The 19,739-nt window shown below is 40.6% G+C and overlaps 1 protein-coding gene across 1 annotated transcript in view; it reads left to right on the plus strand.

Moving 5' to 3' along the window:
- rabgap1l (RAB GTPase activating protein 1-like) overlaps positions 1–19,739 on the plus strand; it is a 113,530-nt gene that overhangs the window by 8,213 nt on the left and 85,578 nt on the right. Inside the window, exons 6-12 of the mRNA XM_058074388.1 lie at positions 794–951; positions 1,257–1,367; positions 1,868–1,934; positions 2,075–2,177; positions 5,876–6,042; positions 9,921–10,044; positions 18,516–18,609. Of these exons, the coding sequence (XP_057930371.1) occupies positions 794–951; positions 1,257–1,367; positions 1,868–1,934; positions 2,075–2,177; positions 5,876–6,042; positions 9,921–10,044; positions 18,516–18,609 (824 nt within the window). The remainder of the gene's footprint in view (positions 1–793; positions 952–1,256; positions 1,368–1,867; positions 1,935–2,074; positions 2,178–5,875; positions 6,043–9,920; positions 10,045–18,515; positions 18,610–19,739) is intronic.

Here is a 19,739-nt window from a genome sequence, read left to right on the forward strand (position 1 = left end):
ATATGTGCCCTGTGATTGGCTGGCCACCAGTCCAGGACAAAGACAGCTGGGATAGGCTCCAGCACCCCCTGCAACCCTCATGAGGATAAGCGGTAGAAAATGGATGAATGAGTTCTCCTATTTTGTGTGGAAGTGGTAACTTTTTGGCTTCTTATTTTGTCTTTCCCCACCCTCGGCCATCTCTGTGTGGAGTTTGCATGTTCTCCCCGTGCATGCGTGGGTTTTCTCCGGGTACTCCGGTTTCCTCCCACATTCCAAAAACATGCTAGGTTAATTGGTGACTCCAAATTGTCCATAGGTATGAATGTGAGTGTGAATGGTTGTTTGTCTATATGTGCCCTGTGATTGGCTGGCCACCAGTCCAGGGTGTACCCCGTCTCTCGCCCGAACACAGCTGGGATAGGCTCCAGCACCCCCGCGACCCTCGTGAGGAAAAGCGGTAGAAAATGAATGAATGAATAATATATGAATAATATATTAGTCAACTAAAGCACACATCAGTTATGGGATATTTCCTACATACACTAAAACTATAATTTATGAATGTGTTTTAATTTCACTTTTAAGCATTTTATTACAGTCCTCCTGCAGGTACACTGACAAGCCAGCTGAGGGCAGTCTTTTATTTGTCTTTTTCATCATTTCATTGACCAACTTAATTCTATGTAATCATTAATGTGAAAGTCTTCATAATCCTGTTTGCCCTCCACTCATCTTCCTCTTTTCTCTTCGTCTTTGCCCTTCCTCATCTACCTCACCTAACCTTAATCTCTCTTCCCCTTTTTCGATGTAGGTCAGTCGAATCTTGTACAGTTTCTCGACAGCCTTTCGTCGATCTTCACGACCGGCTGATATCAGAGACACGCCTCTGACAAATCCGCCTGACAGCGACCTCTTTATATTCGCTGTCTCTCTGGAGGTTAAGGAAGATGATGGCAAGGGCAACTTCAGGTACTTGGTCAACACAGATTTGTTATGATCAGACAGTCGTTTCAGGTGTAATAGATGGAGTTGTTTTACCTTACCATGCATATAAATAAATACAGATGACCTTTTTTTTTTTTTTTTTTTACAAATGCACCCTAATTTTTCATAATAATGATAAATCTGGTGATGAATTTACATTTCTAGTATCATCTCCTCTCTATTCATTCCCACTGAGCTGTCAGCTGCTCAGGAAGCACAGAAGGATACCATACTGTATGACAGAAGGTTTGCGTTTAATACCACCGCCCTTTCTTTCTGTCTTTTTACAGTCCAGTCCCCAAGGACAGAGACAAATTATACTTCAAGCTGCGACAGAGTGTTCAGAAGAAAGTTGTGATTACAGTGCAGCAAATGGGCAACAAAGAACTCGGCATTGAGAGGTGAGAAACCATATGATCCAATGTGTCAGAATGCACAAGTAATTAAATATTCCTGTTTTTTTTTGCTTGTTTCAGTTTGTAAATGTCTGTCTGTACTATGAGAGGAAGGTAGTTAATTGTGTGAAAACCATTAAAAAGGATAACTTCAAAAATGATGCACCAGAATATTGTAACGTGTGCTTAAAGCACTTTCAACTTCCTGTAGTTTCATTAGTCTTATCCATACACTCTTGCTGCATGCCTGCACCAAAGAACTAGGTCATCCTCACCGCTTCCCAGTTGCTTACCTCCGGTTTTCATCACAGGGGCGATAGACAAGCTGCCCTTTTCTGTTGTGCCTTTTAAAACATGTTTGAGATATCCTCCATCTGACCACTAGATGGCACCCTGGACTTGAAAGCCTGTCCTGTACTGCACATATGATGGTGGCATTGTTCTTCATTAGAATATATTTTATACTGAAGGAATTAATTATGCTACGTTTGTGTTTTCCTTTTTAGGTGTTTTGGAATGCTACTGAGTCCAGGACAGAAAGTTTGCAATAGCGACATGCATTTGCTCGACATGGTAAGAACTGACTTCTTTGTCAAATGCAGACGTATGAACTCATTTGTTTATCTTCCTGACTGCATAAAACCTTGTAAACTATTTACCAAAAATAGAGTTAATAGTAAATGAACCAATGTCAATATTCATCACTTGCTCAGGAGTCGATGGGGAAGAGCTCAGATGGAAAAGCGTATGTGATCACAGGAACATGGAACCCCAATATGGCAGCCTTCCAGCCCCTGAACGAGGACACACCAAAAGGTTTGTTTGTTTCGCTTACTGTCATTTCTAGATTACAGAACACACTGGTATTTAAGCCACACCCACTACATGTAAAGAGAAAAATAAACACATATACATATAGACCAGGGGTCTCAAACACGTGACCCGCGGGCTAAATGTGGCCCGCAGGACACTAGTTTGAGGCCCCCGCGTTGATATGAAAGTTTAATGTTAGTGCAGCCCGCGCAAGTTTGATATGGATGCTGTATGGTATCATGTACCCAGAAAAAATTATTACATTTGATTAATGTTCATGTTAAAGGTTAAATAACTGTTAATAGTTATCCTCCCTATCCGTGTGGAAGTGGTAAGTTTTTGGCTATTTAAGTTTAAAGGAAATAACTTGAAGGCTACCGTTTAGGTTGCTAGCTCTCTAGTTTGTGAGTTAGCATGTGTCTCAAGACCCTGCAGTTGCGCAATATGTTGTAAATAAAAAGAGAATAAATGTGACTATAGTCGTGTTTTGTCATGTCTACAGGGCTCTAATAATGCTTTGTTCATTTTAATCTGAAAAAAAATAATTTGTCTACCCACCAACTATATGTGGTTTCTTAAGTTTTTATTATTTGCCGTTTTATTATTATATTTATTTATTACTGATTGATTGATTTTTTTTTATTCTTGATTTGATTTATTTATTTTCATCTTATTTTGTGTAGAAAAATTAAGATATTTGAGAACAGTGGAATGTTTTATCAGAGCTTTTCTTGTAGAAAATCGGAACAAAAGCAAAGTTTATTCATTTTTCTGTTTTTAATAAATGCGTTTTTTGTTGGGAAAAACCTGATGCCGCCCAGCCTCGCCCAGACCCTAGCTCCAGTGGCCCCCAAGTAAATTGAGTTTGAGACCCCTGATATAGACCATACATATACCAATCTGTAGGCTGCAGGTGTTGTGGCATGGGATATTTATACATAGAAATGTGTTACACTGAGTTTTTTTTTTTTTTTTTTTAAACTGCGTAGCACGGCTGGTTAACCATTAACCTACCAGAAAAGTCAGTCACAGCTGTCCTCCTCCTCCTCTTGGGAACTAAACCCACAAAAGCCTCCCTCTTCAAGTGTTGGAATGAAACAGCCCCGCATTAATACTGAAATATTAATACCACCGATACTAGCTCATAGGCTCTTTAATTGATTTTCAAAAATATCTGTGGTATAAGGATGATTTAGATACCAAAATGTTACTTTTGTCAGTCTACTGTATATATGATTCCCAAGGAAGGCTAGGATGTACTTTAGAGTCATAGTCATCAGTTTCCTGCGGCAGAAATCATTTTGTGTGCTAAAGGTCACCAGTCATAGTTTTTATTTGGATCGTGTTCACATTGTATTAGTTACTATTCATTGTACAGCTTAACATGTAGTCTTGCGTCAGGCAGGTCCTGTGACCCATAGCATGTCAGAGCTTGGCAACACCTTTTCCCACACGAGCGTGAACACACCGTCGAGCAAATGTGGATAATCACTCATGTGAGAAACTGAATTAAATGCAGCAGTTGGCGATTATTATTTTATTTATTTTTTTAAATCTAATTCACTTTGCACTTTCGCGTTTGCATCATTCGTGCTGTCATGTGGGTCACTGAGTTTTATACACATTGCACTTAATGACTTTGTTTTGCCTGACTGAGCTCTTCATAATGTGAGAAAACTGGGCTTTTTTTCCACTTTATTAGCAAACTTTTATGGGATTACAATTATAAAATGAGTTCATCAAAATGTTTTAATTAAATTGTATTTATATTTCAATCTAATAAGAGTCTTAGATGCTTTTTCTTCATGTTAAATAAGTTGAGAAAACCAAAGTGTTCAAAATCACATTTTAGGCGGAAATATTGAGTTAATTTAACCAATTCGAAAATACTTAATGCAGAAAACTGCAGAAAATATCAAGCCGACCGTTCACTTCCAAAGATGTATTCATAAGTCTTCATTCATTCATTTTCTACCGCTTTTCCTCACGGGGTGCTGAATCCTATCCCAGCTGTCTTTGGGCGAGAGGCGGGGTACACCCTGGACTGGTGGCCAGCCAATCACAGGGCACATATAGACAAACAACCATTCACACTCACATTCATAGCTATGGACAATTTTTGAGTCACCAATTAAGTTTTTGGAATGTGGGAGGAAACCAGAGTACCGGAGTAGAGGGTGGAATTGAACCCGGGTCTCCTAGCTGTGAGGTCTGCGCTCTAACCACTAGACCGCTGTGCCGCCCTTCATAAGTCTTTTACTTTAAAAAAATTTTTTTGATGATGCCAGTCTACAATAGGACAGAGCATGTTTGAAGCAGTTTTAAACCGGAAAAACAACCACAAGGTGTCAGAATTGCATTTTCTAAGAACTCGGCCTGCATCTCTGCCACTGAAATACATGCTGCATAGCAACCAGGAAGTGGAAAGCCATCTCGCCATGTTGCATGAAGGAGTTTACGCATTGAAGCGAGATTTTTAACGGCTGCACACACTCAGTTCAGTTGCAAATGTGAAAATTGTAAATAGTTTATGTTGTTTTATTTGTAAAAAAATATATTTTTGTGTTGTTTATGCTGTGTAATCATTTTTTGTAGACATTTTGGCTCTATATATGACAAAATTTAATTTGAATTGTATCTTTTGTTGAGAGCTAATACTTTGCTGAAACCTGTGTTCTACTGCTGATTACTAAAGACCGGAAAATAGTAAAAACAAACTTTTTTTTTTTTATGAAAGATGAGAGTCTAATATTTCTTTTGGTATCTACCATTGTCTATGAAGTCCGAGAACACAGTATTCATTTACCTTCAAAAATGTGGCAAAATCATCAAAAATGGCTGGTTGAAAACACGAGTTAAATATTCATTAATTCATTTTCTACCGCTTCTTTCCTCACGAGGGTCGCGGGGGTGCTGGAGCCTATCCCAGCTGTCTTTGGGCGAGAGGCGGGGTACACCCTGGACTGGTCGCCAGCCAATCACAGGGCACATATAGACAAACAACCATTCACACTCACATTCATACCTATGGACAATTTGGAGTCACCAATTAACCTAGCATGTTTTTTTGGAATGTGGGAGGAAACCGGAGTACCCGGAGAAAACCCACGCATGCACGGGGAGAACATGCAAACTCCACACAGAGATAGCCGAGGGTGGAATTGAACCCTGGTCTCCTAGCTGTTGAGGTCTGTGAGAGACAACCCAGAGTTGCACCGTAAGAACATGAAACCATAGGATGTTAGACCCAGGGCCTTCATGCTATGACTGTCATCATAAATCCTCTAAATTATGTCACAAACATCATGTTTTCAAATGAGGTTTTCTAATGACTGGATTTTGTCGATGATGAGGACATTTTTACCCAGTATGATCTGGTGGCTGGCGCAGCATGGCTGCCAGGCTGCATTGCCTCACTGAATCCATTAAAGCCAACAAATTAGAGAACGTGGCAACTTGCTGACTGGATGACTCGGTGAGTTTGACTTCAAGGTGAGATGGCAGGTCTGTCAAAGCCTTCTTACTTGAGGTATTGCAAAATAGACTGCACACACATGCACTCTCTTGTTTGAAAACTGCATCGGATAAATAGTTGGTACTCACAGATCTTGACTGAACCAATGTTAATGATGCCTGAGAAATTTTTTAAATCATGTATCACCTCCAGCAATGCTTTTCTTCTTTTTTCCTCGACTTTACAGACAAGCAAGTTTACATGACCGTAGCGGTGGACCTGGTTGTAACTGAGGTGGTGGAGCCAGTTCGCTTCTTGCTGGAAACTTTAGCCAGGGTTTATCCGTCAAATGAACGTTTCTGGTACTTCAGTCGCAAGACCTTCAGCGAGACCTTTTACCTCAAACTCAGACAGGTAAGCTTGCATAAAGCACATTTGGTCAAGTCACTGTCCGAAATAAAATAAAATAAAATAAAATGGTCCACAGATCCTATGGGGGTCATGTGAATGGGTTTTCAGTGACCGACAATCAGTTTTCATTCATTCATTCATTCATTTTCTACCGGGGGGCGGGGTACACCCTGGATTGTTCGCCAGCCAATCACAGGGCACATATAGACAAACAACCATTCACACTCACATTCATACCTATGGACAATTTGGAGTCGCCAATTAACCTAGCATGTTTTTGGAATGTGGGAGGAAACCGGAGTACCCGGAGAAAACCCATGCATGCACGGAGAGAACATGCAAACTCCACACAAGAGATGGCCGAGTGTGGGGAAAGACAAAATAAGAAGCCAAAAAGTTACCACTTCCACACAAAATAGGAGGAGAACTCATTTTATTAGATTATTTATTCATTCACTAATTATTAGTATCGATCCCACCCTCGGCCAACTCTGTGAGACTGAGTGGGGAAGAAAGACAAAGTAAGAAGACAAAAACATACCACTCCCACAATGAATGGGAGGATCCTTTTTTTTCTCCACGTCATTTCCGACTCTACACACCTGGCTGCAAGTTAAGGTAGTATAATGTAAGGTAATGCCTCATCAATGTAACATTACTCGTGCCTAGTGACCAGAATACTACACAGAATACTACTAATAACAGCCCATAGTCAACGAAACAGTAATCATTGTTTGATTCCCGGATAAGAGTGACTTTATAGCCATGACTGACATTTTCTGGTAATTTGTCCTAAGAACACTTGGTCATGATTTTTTGCTGCTTCCTATGGCGCTGTATATATTTTAACATCAAATTTGCAGTCAATTTTGAATGTTTCCTTCACCTTCCCAGTAATATGTGGATTTCCTGACAACTTCTGTGGTTAGAATGTGCCGTGAAATGAAAGCACATTGTCCAACACATTACCATCCAGTTAAAAAAATTAAAATAAAACCGGAAAAAATAAAAGACTACTACTTTAGTGAGCCATGGGGAGCTGGCAAAGCAGTGGAGTGTGGGTAAGCTTTACATTGTAGCAAGGTAATAAGTGGCTCGGTCTCATTATTGCCGTGTTGGTAATTAACGGCGGCAGTCTGACTTGTACGCCTGATTGCCTCTGGAGTTATCTCCTTTAGTAAATGGAAGACCGGTGCACAGGTTAAGAGCTAATTAAAAGATAATATTGTGTGGTGAGGAAGATGTCAATCAGGACACATGCGTATGAAGTACGTCATTTTATTGGATCGTTTTACCTGAAAAGATTCACAATTTAAATATTTCTATACATTGTTCATGAAATATGATAGTCATATGATATGAAGTCACTTGTGGCGTATATCTTGCATTCTTATTTGATTTTTTAATTTTTTTTCAGGTGCATTATTAAAAAAACAAACCAAAAAAACCTTAAACTGTATTATGGAAAGCAGGAAGTGAACAAATGTAACAGTTACTGATTGTAAAAGAACCAGATGGAGGGGTAGGATTTAATAAGCTTTGCTTCTTCCTACTCCTTTTGGACATGTGGAACTGTGAACTGATTATGGGATGCACTAAATTGTAATATGATGCATGTTCAAATGAAATAAAACCATTACCATTAAGTTAATGAAAAATAGAGGCAAATAAAACCTTCTTATCACTGATAACTATCATGATGTTTGGACACCACATCATTTTTAAATATTGATACACAATTTTACCCCATAAATATAGCCTAGCTGCTTGCTTTGCAGCTGGTGTGTGTTAGAAACAAAATGGAAGGCGTTCAAGGCACTTGTCACATTAATTAACACACGTGATGGTGGAGGACACGAAAGGGAACAATTGCTGTTGGATTTCCAAAGTTTCTGTACTTTGGCAATATTGTCTGTTTAGCAGAAAGCACATCAATAATGACTTCCATCGCAAATCTTTTCACAGAAGATTACAGTTACAGTTAATATTACAACCAAAAATTCCCTGCAAAGCGACAGAAGGCCAGGATTTTTCAAGTGTATTTGCATTTTACATCAGACCAACATCCCTTTATGTCCCTTTTTTTCTTTTGAGTTAATTCAGACCACAGCAAAGCAAAATCATGCCCTGTCTGTTTGGATTTATTCTAAAAACTTGCCATATGTTATCGTCTTCCAATTTTTGTTCTCATCAGTGACTTGAAAAATGAGATGTTACTCGAGTGGGTAGATCGATACTGCATCAAAGCTCATTGATCCACTTTAGCAGGTGCAGGAGAGAGGCTAAAGCATTACAGTGAATAGACTAGGAATAAACATCAGGTGCCTATGACACCCATGGTCAGGTTTTTCTTCTCCTGTGCATTTATGGAATATATTATGCTCTTGGACTGAATCATAAAATGTGTTGGAAAAATACTACATATAATAAAAAATACTACAAGTTTACCTTTAATGTCACTCCTAAGTAAAACCTCACATTGTGTGCTAGATGTTGAGATTTCAAATTCAGCTGAAAATTCACCTCAACTTTATCTTCCCCAGAAAAAAAAATATTTTCATAAAAGTTCCAAATATCATAGATTTGGTGGTACCTCTGTTTTCATTCCAAAACATAACACGAAAACCGAAAAATATGAAAACATAATGTAATCCTTTCTGGATGCCCCCCAAAATATACATTTTTAAAGTACATTTTAGAGAAATTAGGGCAACACTGTGGTCGAGTGGTTAGCGTGCAGACATCACTGCTAGGAGACCAGGGTTCAATTCCACCCTCTCTGTGTGGAGTTTACATGTTCTCCCCGTGCATGCGTGGGTTTTCTCCGGGTACTCCGGTTTCCTCCCACATTCCAAAAACATGCTAGGTTAATTAGCGACTCCAAATTGTCCATAGGTATGAATGTGAGTGTGAATGGTTGTTTGTATATATGTGCCCTGTGATTGGCTGGCCACCAGTCCAGGGTGTACCCTGCCTCTCGTAAGAAGACAGCTGGGATAGGCTCCAGCATCCCCTGTGATCCTTGTGAGGAAAAGCGGTAGAAAATGAATGAATGAATTTTAGAGAAATAATTGATGGATTTACATGCAAAATAAGGACATACAAATTTATGGGACTTATTTTTGATGCGGACATAACTTACATGCAACTTTGGCGGTGGCATGGTGGATTATTTAGCAGTCACACTCATTAAAAAACGCATAGAAAATGAGCGAGCAACACATAGTATGGTTTGTTTAGGCAATTTCGTGGAACAATACAGTACCTGGCATATGGGCTAGTTTGTGTGCAATGCTGTACGTAAACTGAGACAGTGTATGAAAACCAAGGCAAAATATTTTGCTGAACACTGAATCATACGAAAACGGGGGGATGTTTAGCTACTTCCAGTAGAACATTCATTCATTCATTCATTCATTCATTCATTTTCTACCGCTTTTTCCTCACAAGGGTCGCGGGGGTGCTGGAGCCTATCCCAGCTGTCTTCGGGCGAGAGGCGGGGTACACCCTGGACTGGTCTCCAGCCAATCACAGGGCACATATAGACAAACAACCATTCACACTCACATTCATACCTATGGACAATTTGAAGTCGTCAATTAACCTAGCATGTTTTTTGGAATGTGGGAGGAAACCGGAGTACCCGGAGAAAACCCACGCATGCATGGGGAGAACATGTAAACACCACACAGAGATGGCCGAGGGTGGAATTGAACCCTGGTCCCCTAGCTGTGAGGTCTGCGTGCTAACCTCCAGTAGAACACTGAGATTCAAATTATGATAAAAAGTCAAAATCATAGAAGTCGACATTGGGTTTTCATTCTACAACAATGTATGTACAATGCACTGCAAACATGTTGTGTGTGTGTGTGTGCATACAGCATGGAACAGAGAGGACAGGCCAGAGTGATGCTGTGTATGAGGTGGTGAGTCTTCAGAGGGAGGCAGAGAAAAGCAAGGAAGGACAACTGGCCTCACCCGCCGAAGAGGAGGAGGCGAATGATGGTAAGAGTAGCCACTCACGCTCTCTTTGCTTGCTTTAAGTTGTTTTGCCGTGATACAGTATATAATTAGTAATGCAGATAATGTGTCACGCTTAAGCACCACAACTATATATGAGATCATAAGCACACATTCTGTGCTTAACAGTGTCAGTTGGGATGAGTATGTGCATGCAGGTAGTTTTTCTTTACAACTCGCCTCCAAGGATGCAACACATGACAATAATGACAATAACCATAAAGTACGTGTGTGTGTGTTGTAGCCTCTCTAAGAACACCATCTTTGAGACCATGCTGAGACATATCATCATCATCAGTGTATACTCTGACTTACTCCAACACAAATACGTTACGAGAGACTGCCTTTGCCATTCAACCCCACCCCATCCATATCCATCAGTCACTCACTGCCACCTGACCTGAACTCAGACAGACCCTGAAACTATGCATTGACATTTTTAAATGCCATTCTATGGACGAGGGGTGTCCTAAATGTGTGACCAGGGGGGGCCATTTGCGTCCCACAGCTGATTTTTAATGGCCCGTGGCGCATTGTAAAACTAAAAACAAGAAAAACACAGCAACAGCAAAGTTGGGAAATATTAAAAAAAAAAAAAAAGGTAAAGTTAAAATGAGATTTTATGAGAATACCATTGTAACATAATGAACTAATGAACTGTTGAAACCTGATTGGATGTAAGACAACCTGAACAGTCCAGTTGCGATGCCCTGAGAATACAATGACCTGGATGAATGAAAATAATTCATTCATTCATTTTCTGCCGCGGGGGGCCAGCCAATCACAGGGCACATATAGACAAACAACCATTCACACTCACATTCATACCTATGGACAATTTGGAGTCGCCAATTAACCTAGCATGTTTTTGGAATGTGGGAGGATACCGGAGTACCCGGAGAAAACCCACGCATGCACGGGGAAACTCCACACAGAGCTGGCCAAGGGTGGAATTGAACTCGGGTCTCCTAGCTGTGAGTCCTCTGCGCTAACCACTCGTCCGCCATGCAGCTCAATTTCATTCATTCATTAATTTTCTACCGCTTTTCCTCACGAGGGTCGCGGGGGTGCTGGAGCCTATCCCAGCTGTCTTCAGGCGACCAGCCAATCACAGGGCACATATTGACAGACAACCATTCACACTCACATTCATACCTATGGATAATTTGGAGTCACCAATTAACCTAGCATGTTTTTGGAATGTGGGAGGAAACCGGAGTACCCGGAGAAAACCCACGCATGCACGGGGATAACATGCAAACTCCATACAGAGATGGCCGAAGGTGGAATTGAACCCTGGTCTCCTAGCTGTGAGGTCTGCGCGCTAACCACTAGCCGCCCCCGATGAGAAACAAACACTGCAAAATAATGTAATTTTTTATTAAGATTATTTAAAATAATAAAATTTTTTGTCAATTATTGCTGTTTTTTTTTCCACATTAAATACAGACTATATAAATATTAACAATATGCTTTTCCATCTATATCATATTTTTCTTCAAACATATACTGTATAGCTTCTTAGCATATCGACACATATGTTGGTATCAAAGCAGTTTCATTTGCTTTAGAAAGTTTGGACACCCCTACTATAGACAATAACTGCACAGCAGGATACCCGACACACGACGACCAGCTGCCTACAAATGCTAGGGTTTTAATCTTGAATAATTTTTTATTCAGGTACCTGAAGTACCTGAATAAAAGGTTGCACATTCAGTTCCCAGTTGCCCCCCCGCTGTTTCCTTCAGCAAGGTACTAAACTCTGCATGCCGCATCATGAATGTGTGAATGAGCTTCACTTCCATTCCAAGGCAGCAAATGCCATCATCTACAATATGTTAATATTACAACTTTGGAAAAATGCATTAGGTCCACACACAGTAGAAGAAGAGGTGTATATCTCTGTGTAGTATTGAAGCCGTTTTATTGCGTTTACACTAAAATGTTTTTGCTGGGATGCTTGTACAAGCTGGAACTAAACACAGTTTCATTTCGTGTTATAACAAAAAGTGAAATCTAAACTAGAAAGGTATTCTTTAGTTTGCACATCTCCATTAGAGTGAAAAATAATGTTGTCTGGATACCAACACAAATAATTACTGGCAAACAACAATAGAAATGCAATTTCCCTTGTGAAATTAATTTAAAGCAGAGTAGTCAATGTGCAAAACTTTAATGATCACAAGAGCGAAGCAAATGACCATGAAATGCTACAAAGATGCTCTGCTTAGTCTCCAAGGGTGTGATAAATTAAGCCAACACTTCACACAAAAAAAACGAAGATGCAACTAACTGAAAATTTCTGGAATAGACATCAGCCCTTTGCAAAATGGAGATGAATTTGTAAGAACTTGTAATTCCGTGATTGAATCACTAAAAATGTATTGTTAATGTATTTTTTGTAAAAATCACAGATGTGTACAGTGCATTTTTGTCACCATGTTTTAGTGGGAGTTCAAAAAAATGGCAGCCTAAAACATTAGAACTATGTTAAGATAACAACTATAGTCTTGCTGAAGCAGGGCATAATCAAGGGAATAGCAAATGTTTAGTATTATTGTTATTTTTCCTATGCCACTTATCCTCACAAGGGTCGCGGGGGTGCTGGAGCCTATCCCAGCTGTCGCCAGCCAATCACAGGGCACATATAAACAAACAACCATTCACATTCACATTCATACCTATGGACAATTTGGAGTCGCCAATTAACCTAGCATGTTTTTGGAATGTGGGAGGAAACCGGAGTATCCGGAGAAAACCCACGCATGCACGGGGAGAACATGCAAACTCCACACAGAGATCGCAGAGGGTGGAATTGAACCCTGGTCTCCTAGTTGTGAGGTCTGCGCGCTAACCACTAGTCCGCCGTGCGACCCCTTTATGTTATTCTGAATATTATTAAAGAGACTGTATGCAACTGGCTCCAAACAAATATAAGTACAGCACCACCAGCTACCATATGTTACTTATAGTGGTTTAAAAGAACAGATTGTGCAAACAAAAAAACACCACAACTAAGAGTTGACAATTCCATGTTCGTAGCATGTGTGCACACACAAAAGCAGTCTCACCAACAATATGGACTCATTGTGCGGTTATGATAGGCTTTACATTAATTTAAAGCTGCTGTTAGTAGCTAAACTTTGCCAAATCGCTATCATTAGCTGACAACAAACCACAGTGCTAGTGCATGTGCGAGTGTTACGTTGGTAAAACTACAGTAAACCTCGGATATATCGGATTCAATTGTTCCCACTGGTTTTGTCCGATATAAGCGAAATCCGTTATATGCGTATACCGGAAAATGTCCGTTTTACGCATATATCGGATTTATATCCGGTATATCGGATTTTATCCGTTATGTTATGTTTCCAATGTACCTGGACGCGCAGGCAACGCTGCAAACGCTGCAAATGACGTCGTATAGCGGCCTGTCACGATTCGGCGAATCGGAGCGCCACGATGCGGCCATCCGATATATGCGAGGGAAATTTAATGGAAATGCATTGGAACGGGACTGGAGATTTTGTCCGAAATAGGCGAAATCCGTTATAAAAAATCCGATATATGCAATGAATTTTTATTGGAAATGCATTTCAGAAAAATCGGTTCTTTTTTATCTGTCCGTTGTGAGCGAATTTCCGATATATCCGAGGTTTACTGTATTAACATTGTCACCCGATCAGCCGTCAGCCGTACCGCATATTTAGCTAAACGTAAACTTACCATGAAATGGAGTTTGTAACACTGTTAAGGTGGGGATTGAGAACATGAACACGAGACAGAATATTGGCCATGTCCCACTTCAAGAAGATTTTCTTTCTTCATGTTCTGTTGACAATACAGACCTATTCATCGAGTAGCAAAAATAAGTCCACTCAAGTCCTCTTAGTAAGCCAAAATAAAACAAAAATCCACCAATCCATTATGTTGTACAGTCAGGAGTAACAAAACTAATAGTCGCATACACACACAAAACTACACACACTTTAAACTCAAAACAAGTCACATGATGCTGTTGGGGAGTCCAATGGTTAGTCCGACACCGCATCTTGTAGTCTGCATGAAGAGGCAGAGTGCATTCGCCTCGTATAGTCTGTACTTTTCTTTGTGGCCGTTGTTTTGTGTAAGAGTGCAAGTCCTTCAAGGTTAATGCTATTCTCACAAAGTGTTCCAGCCTCTCCTTATTTGTCAGAGTAATAGACCCAAACCAGCAGATGGAAACAAAAAATAAAACCGCTTCAATAAAACAAGAGTAAAACATGATCATAAAACAACTGGCGACATTAAAAGTCCTCAATTTGCAATAAAAGTACATACGCCGGTGGGGCATTGCACTCACTGCACTAATATTACCATCGCATTGAAGTACATCATCAATTACTCTCCCAACTTAAAATGATTCAACACCCGTAGTAATGCTAGTTCTATTTAACTAATTGTTATGAGAACACGCAAACGCCACACAGACATGGCTGAGGGTGGAATTGAACTCGGGTGTCTTAGCTGTGAGGCCTGCACGCTAACCACTCGGCGCCGTGCAGCCCTATGAACGTTTATACTTATGTTTAATAGGACAGGTGACCCATGCCTGAAAGTTGCAAGATTTTTTAAATATAAACATTTGCAATAATTACGAGGGATGTACCATAATTATCGGCCCGGTTGATATCGGTATCCCGATTCAAAAAACGCATATTTCATGCAAATTTCACGAAAACACATGTGTTCACTCCACCACAGGAGATATGTCATGTTACCCATGACGATGTCCAAAATTCATACAAAAAATCGGACATCCCTAATAATTACCCAATGTTAAAAATGGCAGTTCTAGGTTGTGTGTGACGGGAATAATCATGCCTTAAACAGCCTCGTGTAACAATCCACAATCCAGGCACTAAAGTGGAATTCAAACATCAGCCCTAAGCAATTCTTTCAATTGAATAAATGTCACAAACATACAATTTGTTTGTGTACAGCTCACATAGTGAATATGTCATAGTGAACATATAGTCTCCATTTTTGTTCCACCTTGAAGCACTGACATGTATGAACAGAGAAGTTGGGGCAACGGTGTCTCTGCTGTGTACAATTGACCCAGCCAAAGTCACACGTCTGCCTCCCAACGCTGTAGCTGATGGCTTTCCACTGTCACTGTGGGAGCCATTCAGTGGGCTTGTTTTCTTACGCCCCCTCTCCTACCCTCGAGACAAAAAAAAAAAAAAATAGACACTCAGGGACATGGAGCTGGAGGTCAGACTTACTGTGTACCAAGATGAATACCCTCGGAGAAAAGAAGCTTCCATATGTGCATGCATCTCATTTTTTTTTTTTCTTCTTAGAGGCTTCATTGTCTACACACACAAACAAACATGTTGCGGTTTGTTTTACATCCGTGACACAATCCAATCAACGTCCAGATGTCGATGTTGTCATGGACATAACATGACATAACACCCGTCACTGTAGTATCATAAGTCGCCTTAATAAAAGTATAGTGAATGCCCATCTCTCCCGGTCACATGGTCTCAGCAATCTGTACAGAGAAGCAGCATCTTTGTGCAGGTTCTGAACACTTTAAAACGGTTCCTTGAGCAAGTATAAAGCCCTGAAAAGCTCCTGCTGTTTCTGTTTAGATGTATAGAAGTCACAGTGTGCAGAGGATAATGGCCGCATGAGGCAGATATCTAAAGTCTCTAATTCATTGGAAACACCATCCAGCCGTCATTATACGTAGGTTATCACATGGTTTGTCTGGTATCAGGCCAGGTATCATGCCCCCAAGTGTCAATATCATGGCTGATACATATATGTAGACAAACAACCATTCACACTCACATTCATACCTATGGACAATTTGGAGTCGCTAATTAACCTAGCATGTTTTTGGAATGTGGGAGGAAACCGGAGTACCCGGAGAAAACCCACGCATGCACGGGGAGAACACGCAAACTCCACACAGAGATCGCTGAGGGTGGAATTGAACTCGGGTGTCCTAGCTGTGAGGGAGGCCTGCGCGCTAACCACTCGGCAGCGTGCAGCCCTATGAACATTTATACTTATGTTTATTAGGACAGGTGACCCATGCCTGAAAGTTGCAAGATTTTTTTAAAATATAAACATTTGCAATAATTACGAGGGATGGACCATAATTATCGGCCCGGTTGATATCGGTATCCCGATTCAGAAAATGCATATTTCACGCAAATTTCACGAATACGCATGTGTTCACTCCACCACAGGAGATATGTCATGGTATCATGCCCCCAAGTGTCAGTATCATGGCTGATACTGGCACGCGGGGGCATGATACCGGGCCTGATACTGATACTGATCAGTATCACTGCACAGTATCATTTCGGCCTTTTTCCGGGTACTTTTCTAGGGTACAGGGCCAATTAATACTGTAGTATGTGATAATTATTGATACCGCTTATCCTCATTAGGCATTGGAAACTCCAATGTCGTCAAAAATTGCAATATTTAGTTGGATATTAGTTTTGGTTGAAGTACACATTATCTGTGGTATTTCATCAGTATTGCATCCAAATAGCTGAAAGAGTCTAGTACCTAGACCAGGGGTCAGCAACCTGCGGCTCCAGAGCCGCATGTGGCTCTTCATCCTCTTTGTTGTGGCTCCCTTTGCGATGCTTGAATATTTTTTAACACCCGAGTGGGGAAAATGCACGTCTTTTGTAATGAGTTTTAAAAAATCCAACTTTGTCTGAGACCATGAATGCATCCTGACTGAGTTCTGACTGCTATTCAGTTCAGTACATGAAAGAAAATAAGTAATACTTTCCCGGAGCTATTTGACAATTCTCAAAAATAAATTAGAGCTCACTTAAAAACAGCGGCATGGGAACTTGTTTGCGCCAGAGTAAATAAATCAGGTAAGTTTACAGTAGTTTTTATTTAGTTTTTTTATTATGTACGTTTATCTCCAATACTAGCAAGAGTACTCCAACTCGTCTTTTCTTATCTGAACTACTTTGATACCCCCAAATTCCCTCTAATGTTGTTTTAAACATACTATATGTTTTGTGGCTCCAGGTTATTTTTCTTCAGTGGGCAAGGGGGTAAAATGGCTCTTTTCATAGTAAAGGTTGCCGACCCCTGACCTAGACGGAGGGACACTACGTATATTATTGTAGTTTGTTAATTTGTAATAATGCATGGTTAGAGCTGTATTCCAACAACAGGCACGATCATCATTACACACCCATGTCACTTTTCTTTCACTGTTAATCCCTACCCCCTGCAACCTGCGTTAACTAAAGAGCCTGACAGTACAATGCTATTGTAATCCTCCCGTCATAGTTTGCTACGACTCCTTACTTGAATGTAGTAGGTTCTCGTTTTTCTTATTGTACTAGCTGTCCTGAATTATATGTAAAAAAAAAAAAAAAAACACACAGATTTCTGTGACACGCAGAAATACACTATTTACTGAACGCCTCATCGGCGCTTAAAATGAGAACAAAAGGAGACAGATACAGAGTTGTTCATCATTCTGTGTGCACTCTATGAAGAAATAAACCACCCCCCCTCCTCCACACACACACACACACACACACACAAATATGATTAATGGATTCCCTGGCTGTAATCTGTTTATAGTTCTCTTTATAGTATGCTTTAAAAGAACCAGTATCCATTCTTCTTCAGAGAGTCCAGAGACTGAATCACAAATGCGGGGATGCTTTGTTTGGTGCACTTTTGAGCTGGATGATAACCAAGACACTGTACGAAAATTGAGGCATATTTGGGGCCATCATTTTTGCAGAAAGGTGTGAATTGTGAATTTTACTGCATTTGTACAGAATGGGACACTCGCTTAAACCTAAAATTACTATTACCGACTATGAACCTGTATTATGCATAAGTCTGCTTTCTTAATTATTCAAACATGCTGATTACCTCTATTTCAAATAAATGGGCCAAGAGAGATTATTTATAGATGATTTATTTTTTTCTTGATATGTTTCTTCTGCATATTATCTATGCAGGCATGTTTTTCTAAGCATTAATACAAGTCAAGGCGAACATGCTGATCATACAGTATCCACATTAAACTATGTGTGTGTTTGTTCCAGTGGGTGGCTTATGTGTGGGAATCAGTCTCTTCACCAACAGTGTAGAGGCTAGACAGGCAGTTAATGCTGCTTCTATGTACAAGTGTTTTGCTGTGCTGATTGCCTCTTGTTTGCCTTGCAAACTGCCAGATGGAGGAACATTACAATAATGGAATGTGTAGGCCGAGTACAGGCTATCCATCCTCTATTAGATTGTGCGGTTATAACACAAAGGCACAATTTAAATGCATAGCACAGGGTCTTGGATTGAGTTTTGTGTTCTCATTTGGCCAAACGTCACAGACATCAAGGTAGATCTACTATTGGAAACAAATGTCTAATAAATGTTCTGCCGTGCTTGTGTGTTTCCTGTAGATAGTGACAGTGAAATCTCCAGCGGGACAGGAGATGTTTCTAAAGATTGTCCGGAGAAAATCCTTGAGTCGTGGGGAGGAATCCTCAACAGATGGTAAGGTCACATATTTTTGCACAGTTCTTCAGTTGATTGAATAACATGTGACACAAGGATATGGTTATACAAAACTATTACTGGTAGTATTTACTTGCCGTTGCATCACCACCCAGTAGCTTTTCTGGAGAATAGTGTGATTTGGTCTGAGTATATTATTCTATTCATTCATTCATTCATTTTCTAACGCTTTTCCTCACGAGGGTCGCAGCGGGTGCTGGAGCCTATCCCAGCTGTCTTCGGGCAAGAGGCGGGGTACACCCTGGACTGGTGGCCAGCCAATCACAGGGCACATATAGACAAACAACCATTCACACTCACATTCATACCTATGGACAATTTGGAGTCGCCAATTAACCTAGCATGTTTTTGGAATGTGGGAGGAAACCGGAGTACCCGGAGAAAACCCACACATGCACGGGGAGAACATGCAAACTCCACACAGAGATGGCCAAGGGTGGAATTGAACTCTGGTCTCCTAGTTGTGAGGTCCACACGACCGCCGTGCTGCCCCATATTATTCTATTCTATTCTATTCTATTCTATGACCCTTGAAAAAATAATTTTAAGGGTCAATTATATTAAATAAGGCTGCATGGTGTTGAAGTGGTTAGCACGCAGACCTCACAGCTAGGAGATCGAAGTTCAATTCCACCCTCGGCCATCTCTGTGTGGAGTTTGCATGTCCTCCCCGTGCATGCGTGGGTTTTCTCCGGGCACTCCGGTTTCCTCCCACATTCCAAAAACATGCTAGGTTAATTGGCGACTCCAAATTGTCCATAGGTATGAATGTGAGTGTGAATGGTTGTTTGTCTATATGTGCCCTGTAATTGGCTGGCGACCAGTCCAGGGTGTACCCCGCCTCTCGCCCGAAGACAGCTGGGATAGGCTCCAGCACCCTCCGCGACCCTCATGAGGATATATGGGAGAAAATGAATGAAAAACTGCACTTTTTTGGAATATTGCCCATCGCCTGAGATAGCTAATAATGCGCGTATTCACCTATTCTGCCAAGAAAGCTATTTGGAAAAAAAGCAGTGCAAGTTTTTCAAATGCATATGCACCTAGAAATTGTGGAAAAAATAAAACGAGAGCATTTTTCAACCCTTTTATTCCCATTTTGCCCAAGT

Source organism: Doryrhamphus excisus, chromosome 5 (genome assembly GCF_030265055.1).
Source record: "Doryrhamphus excisus isolate RoL2022-K1 chromosome 5, RoL_Dexc_1.0, whole genome shotgun sequence".
Classification (NCBI taxonomy): Eukaryota; Metazoa; Chordata; class Actinopteri; order Syngnathiformes; family Syngnathidae; genus Doryrhamphus; species Doryrhamphus excisus.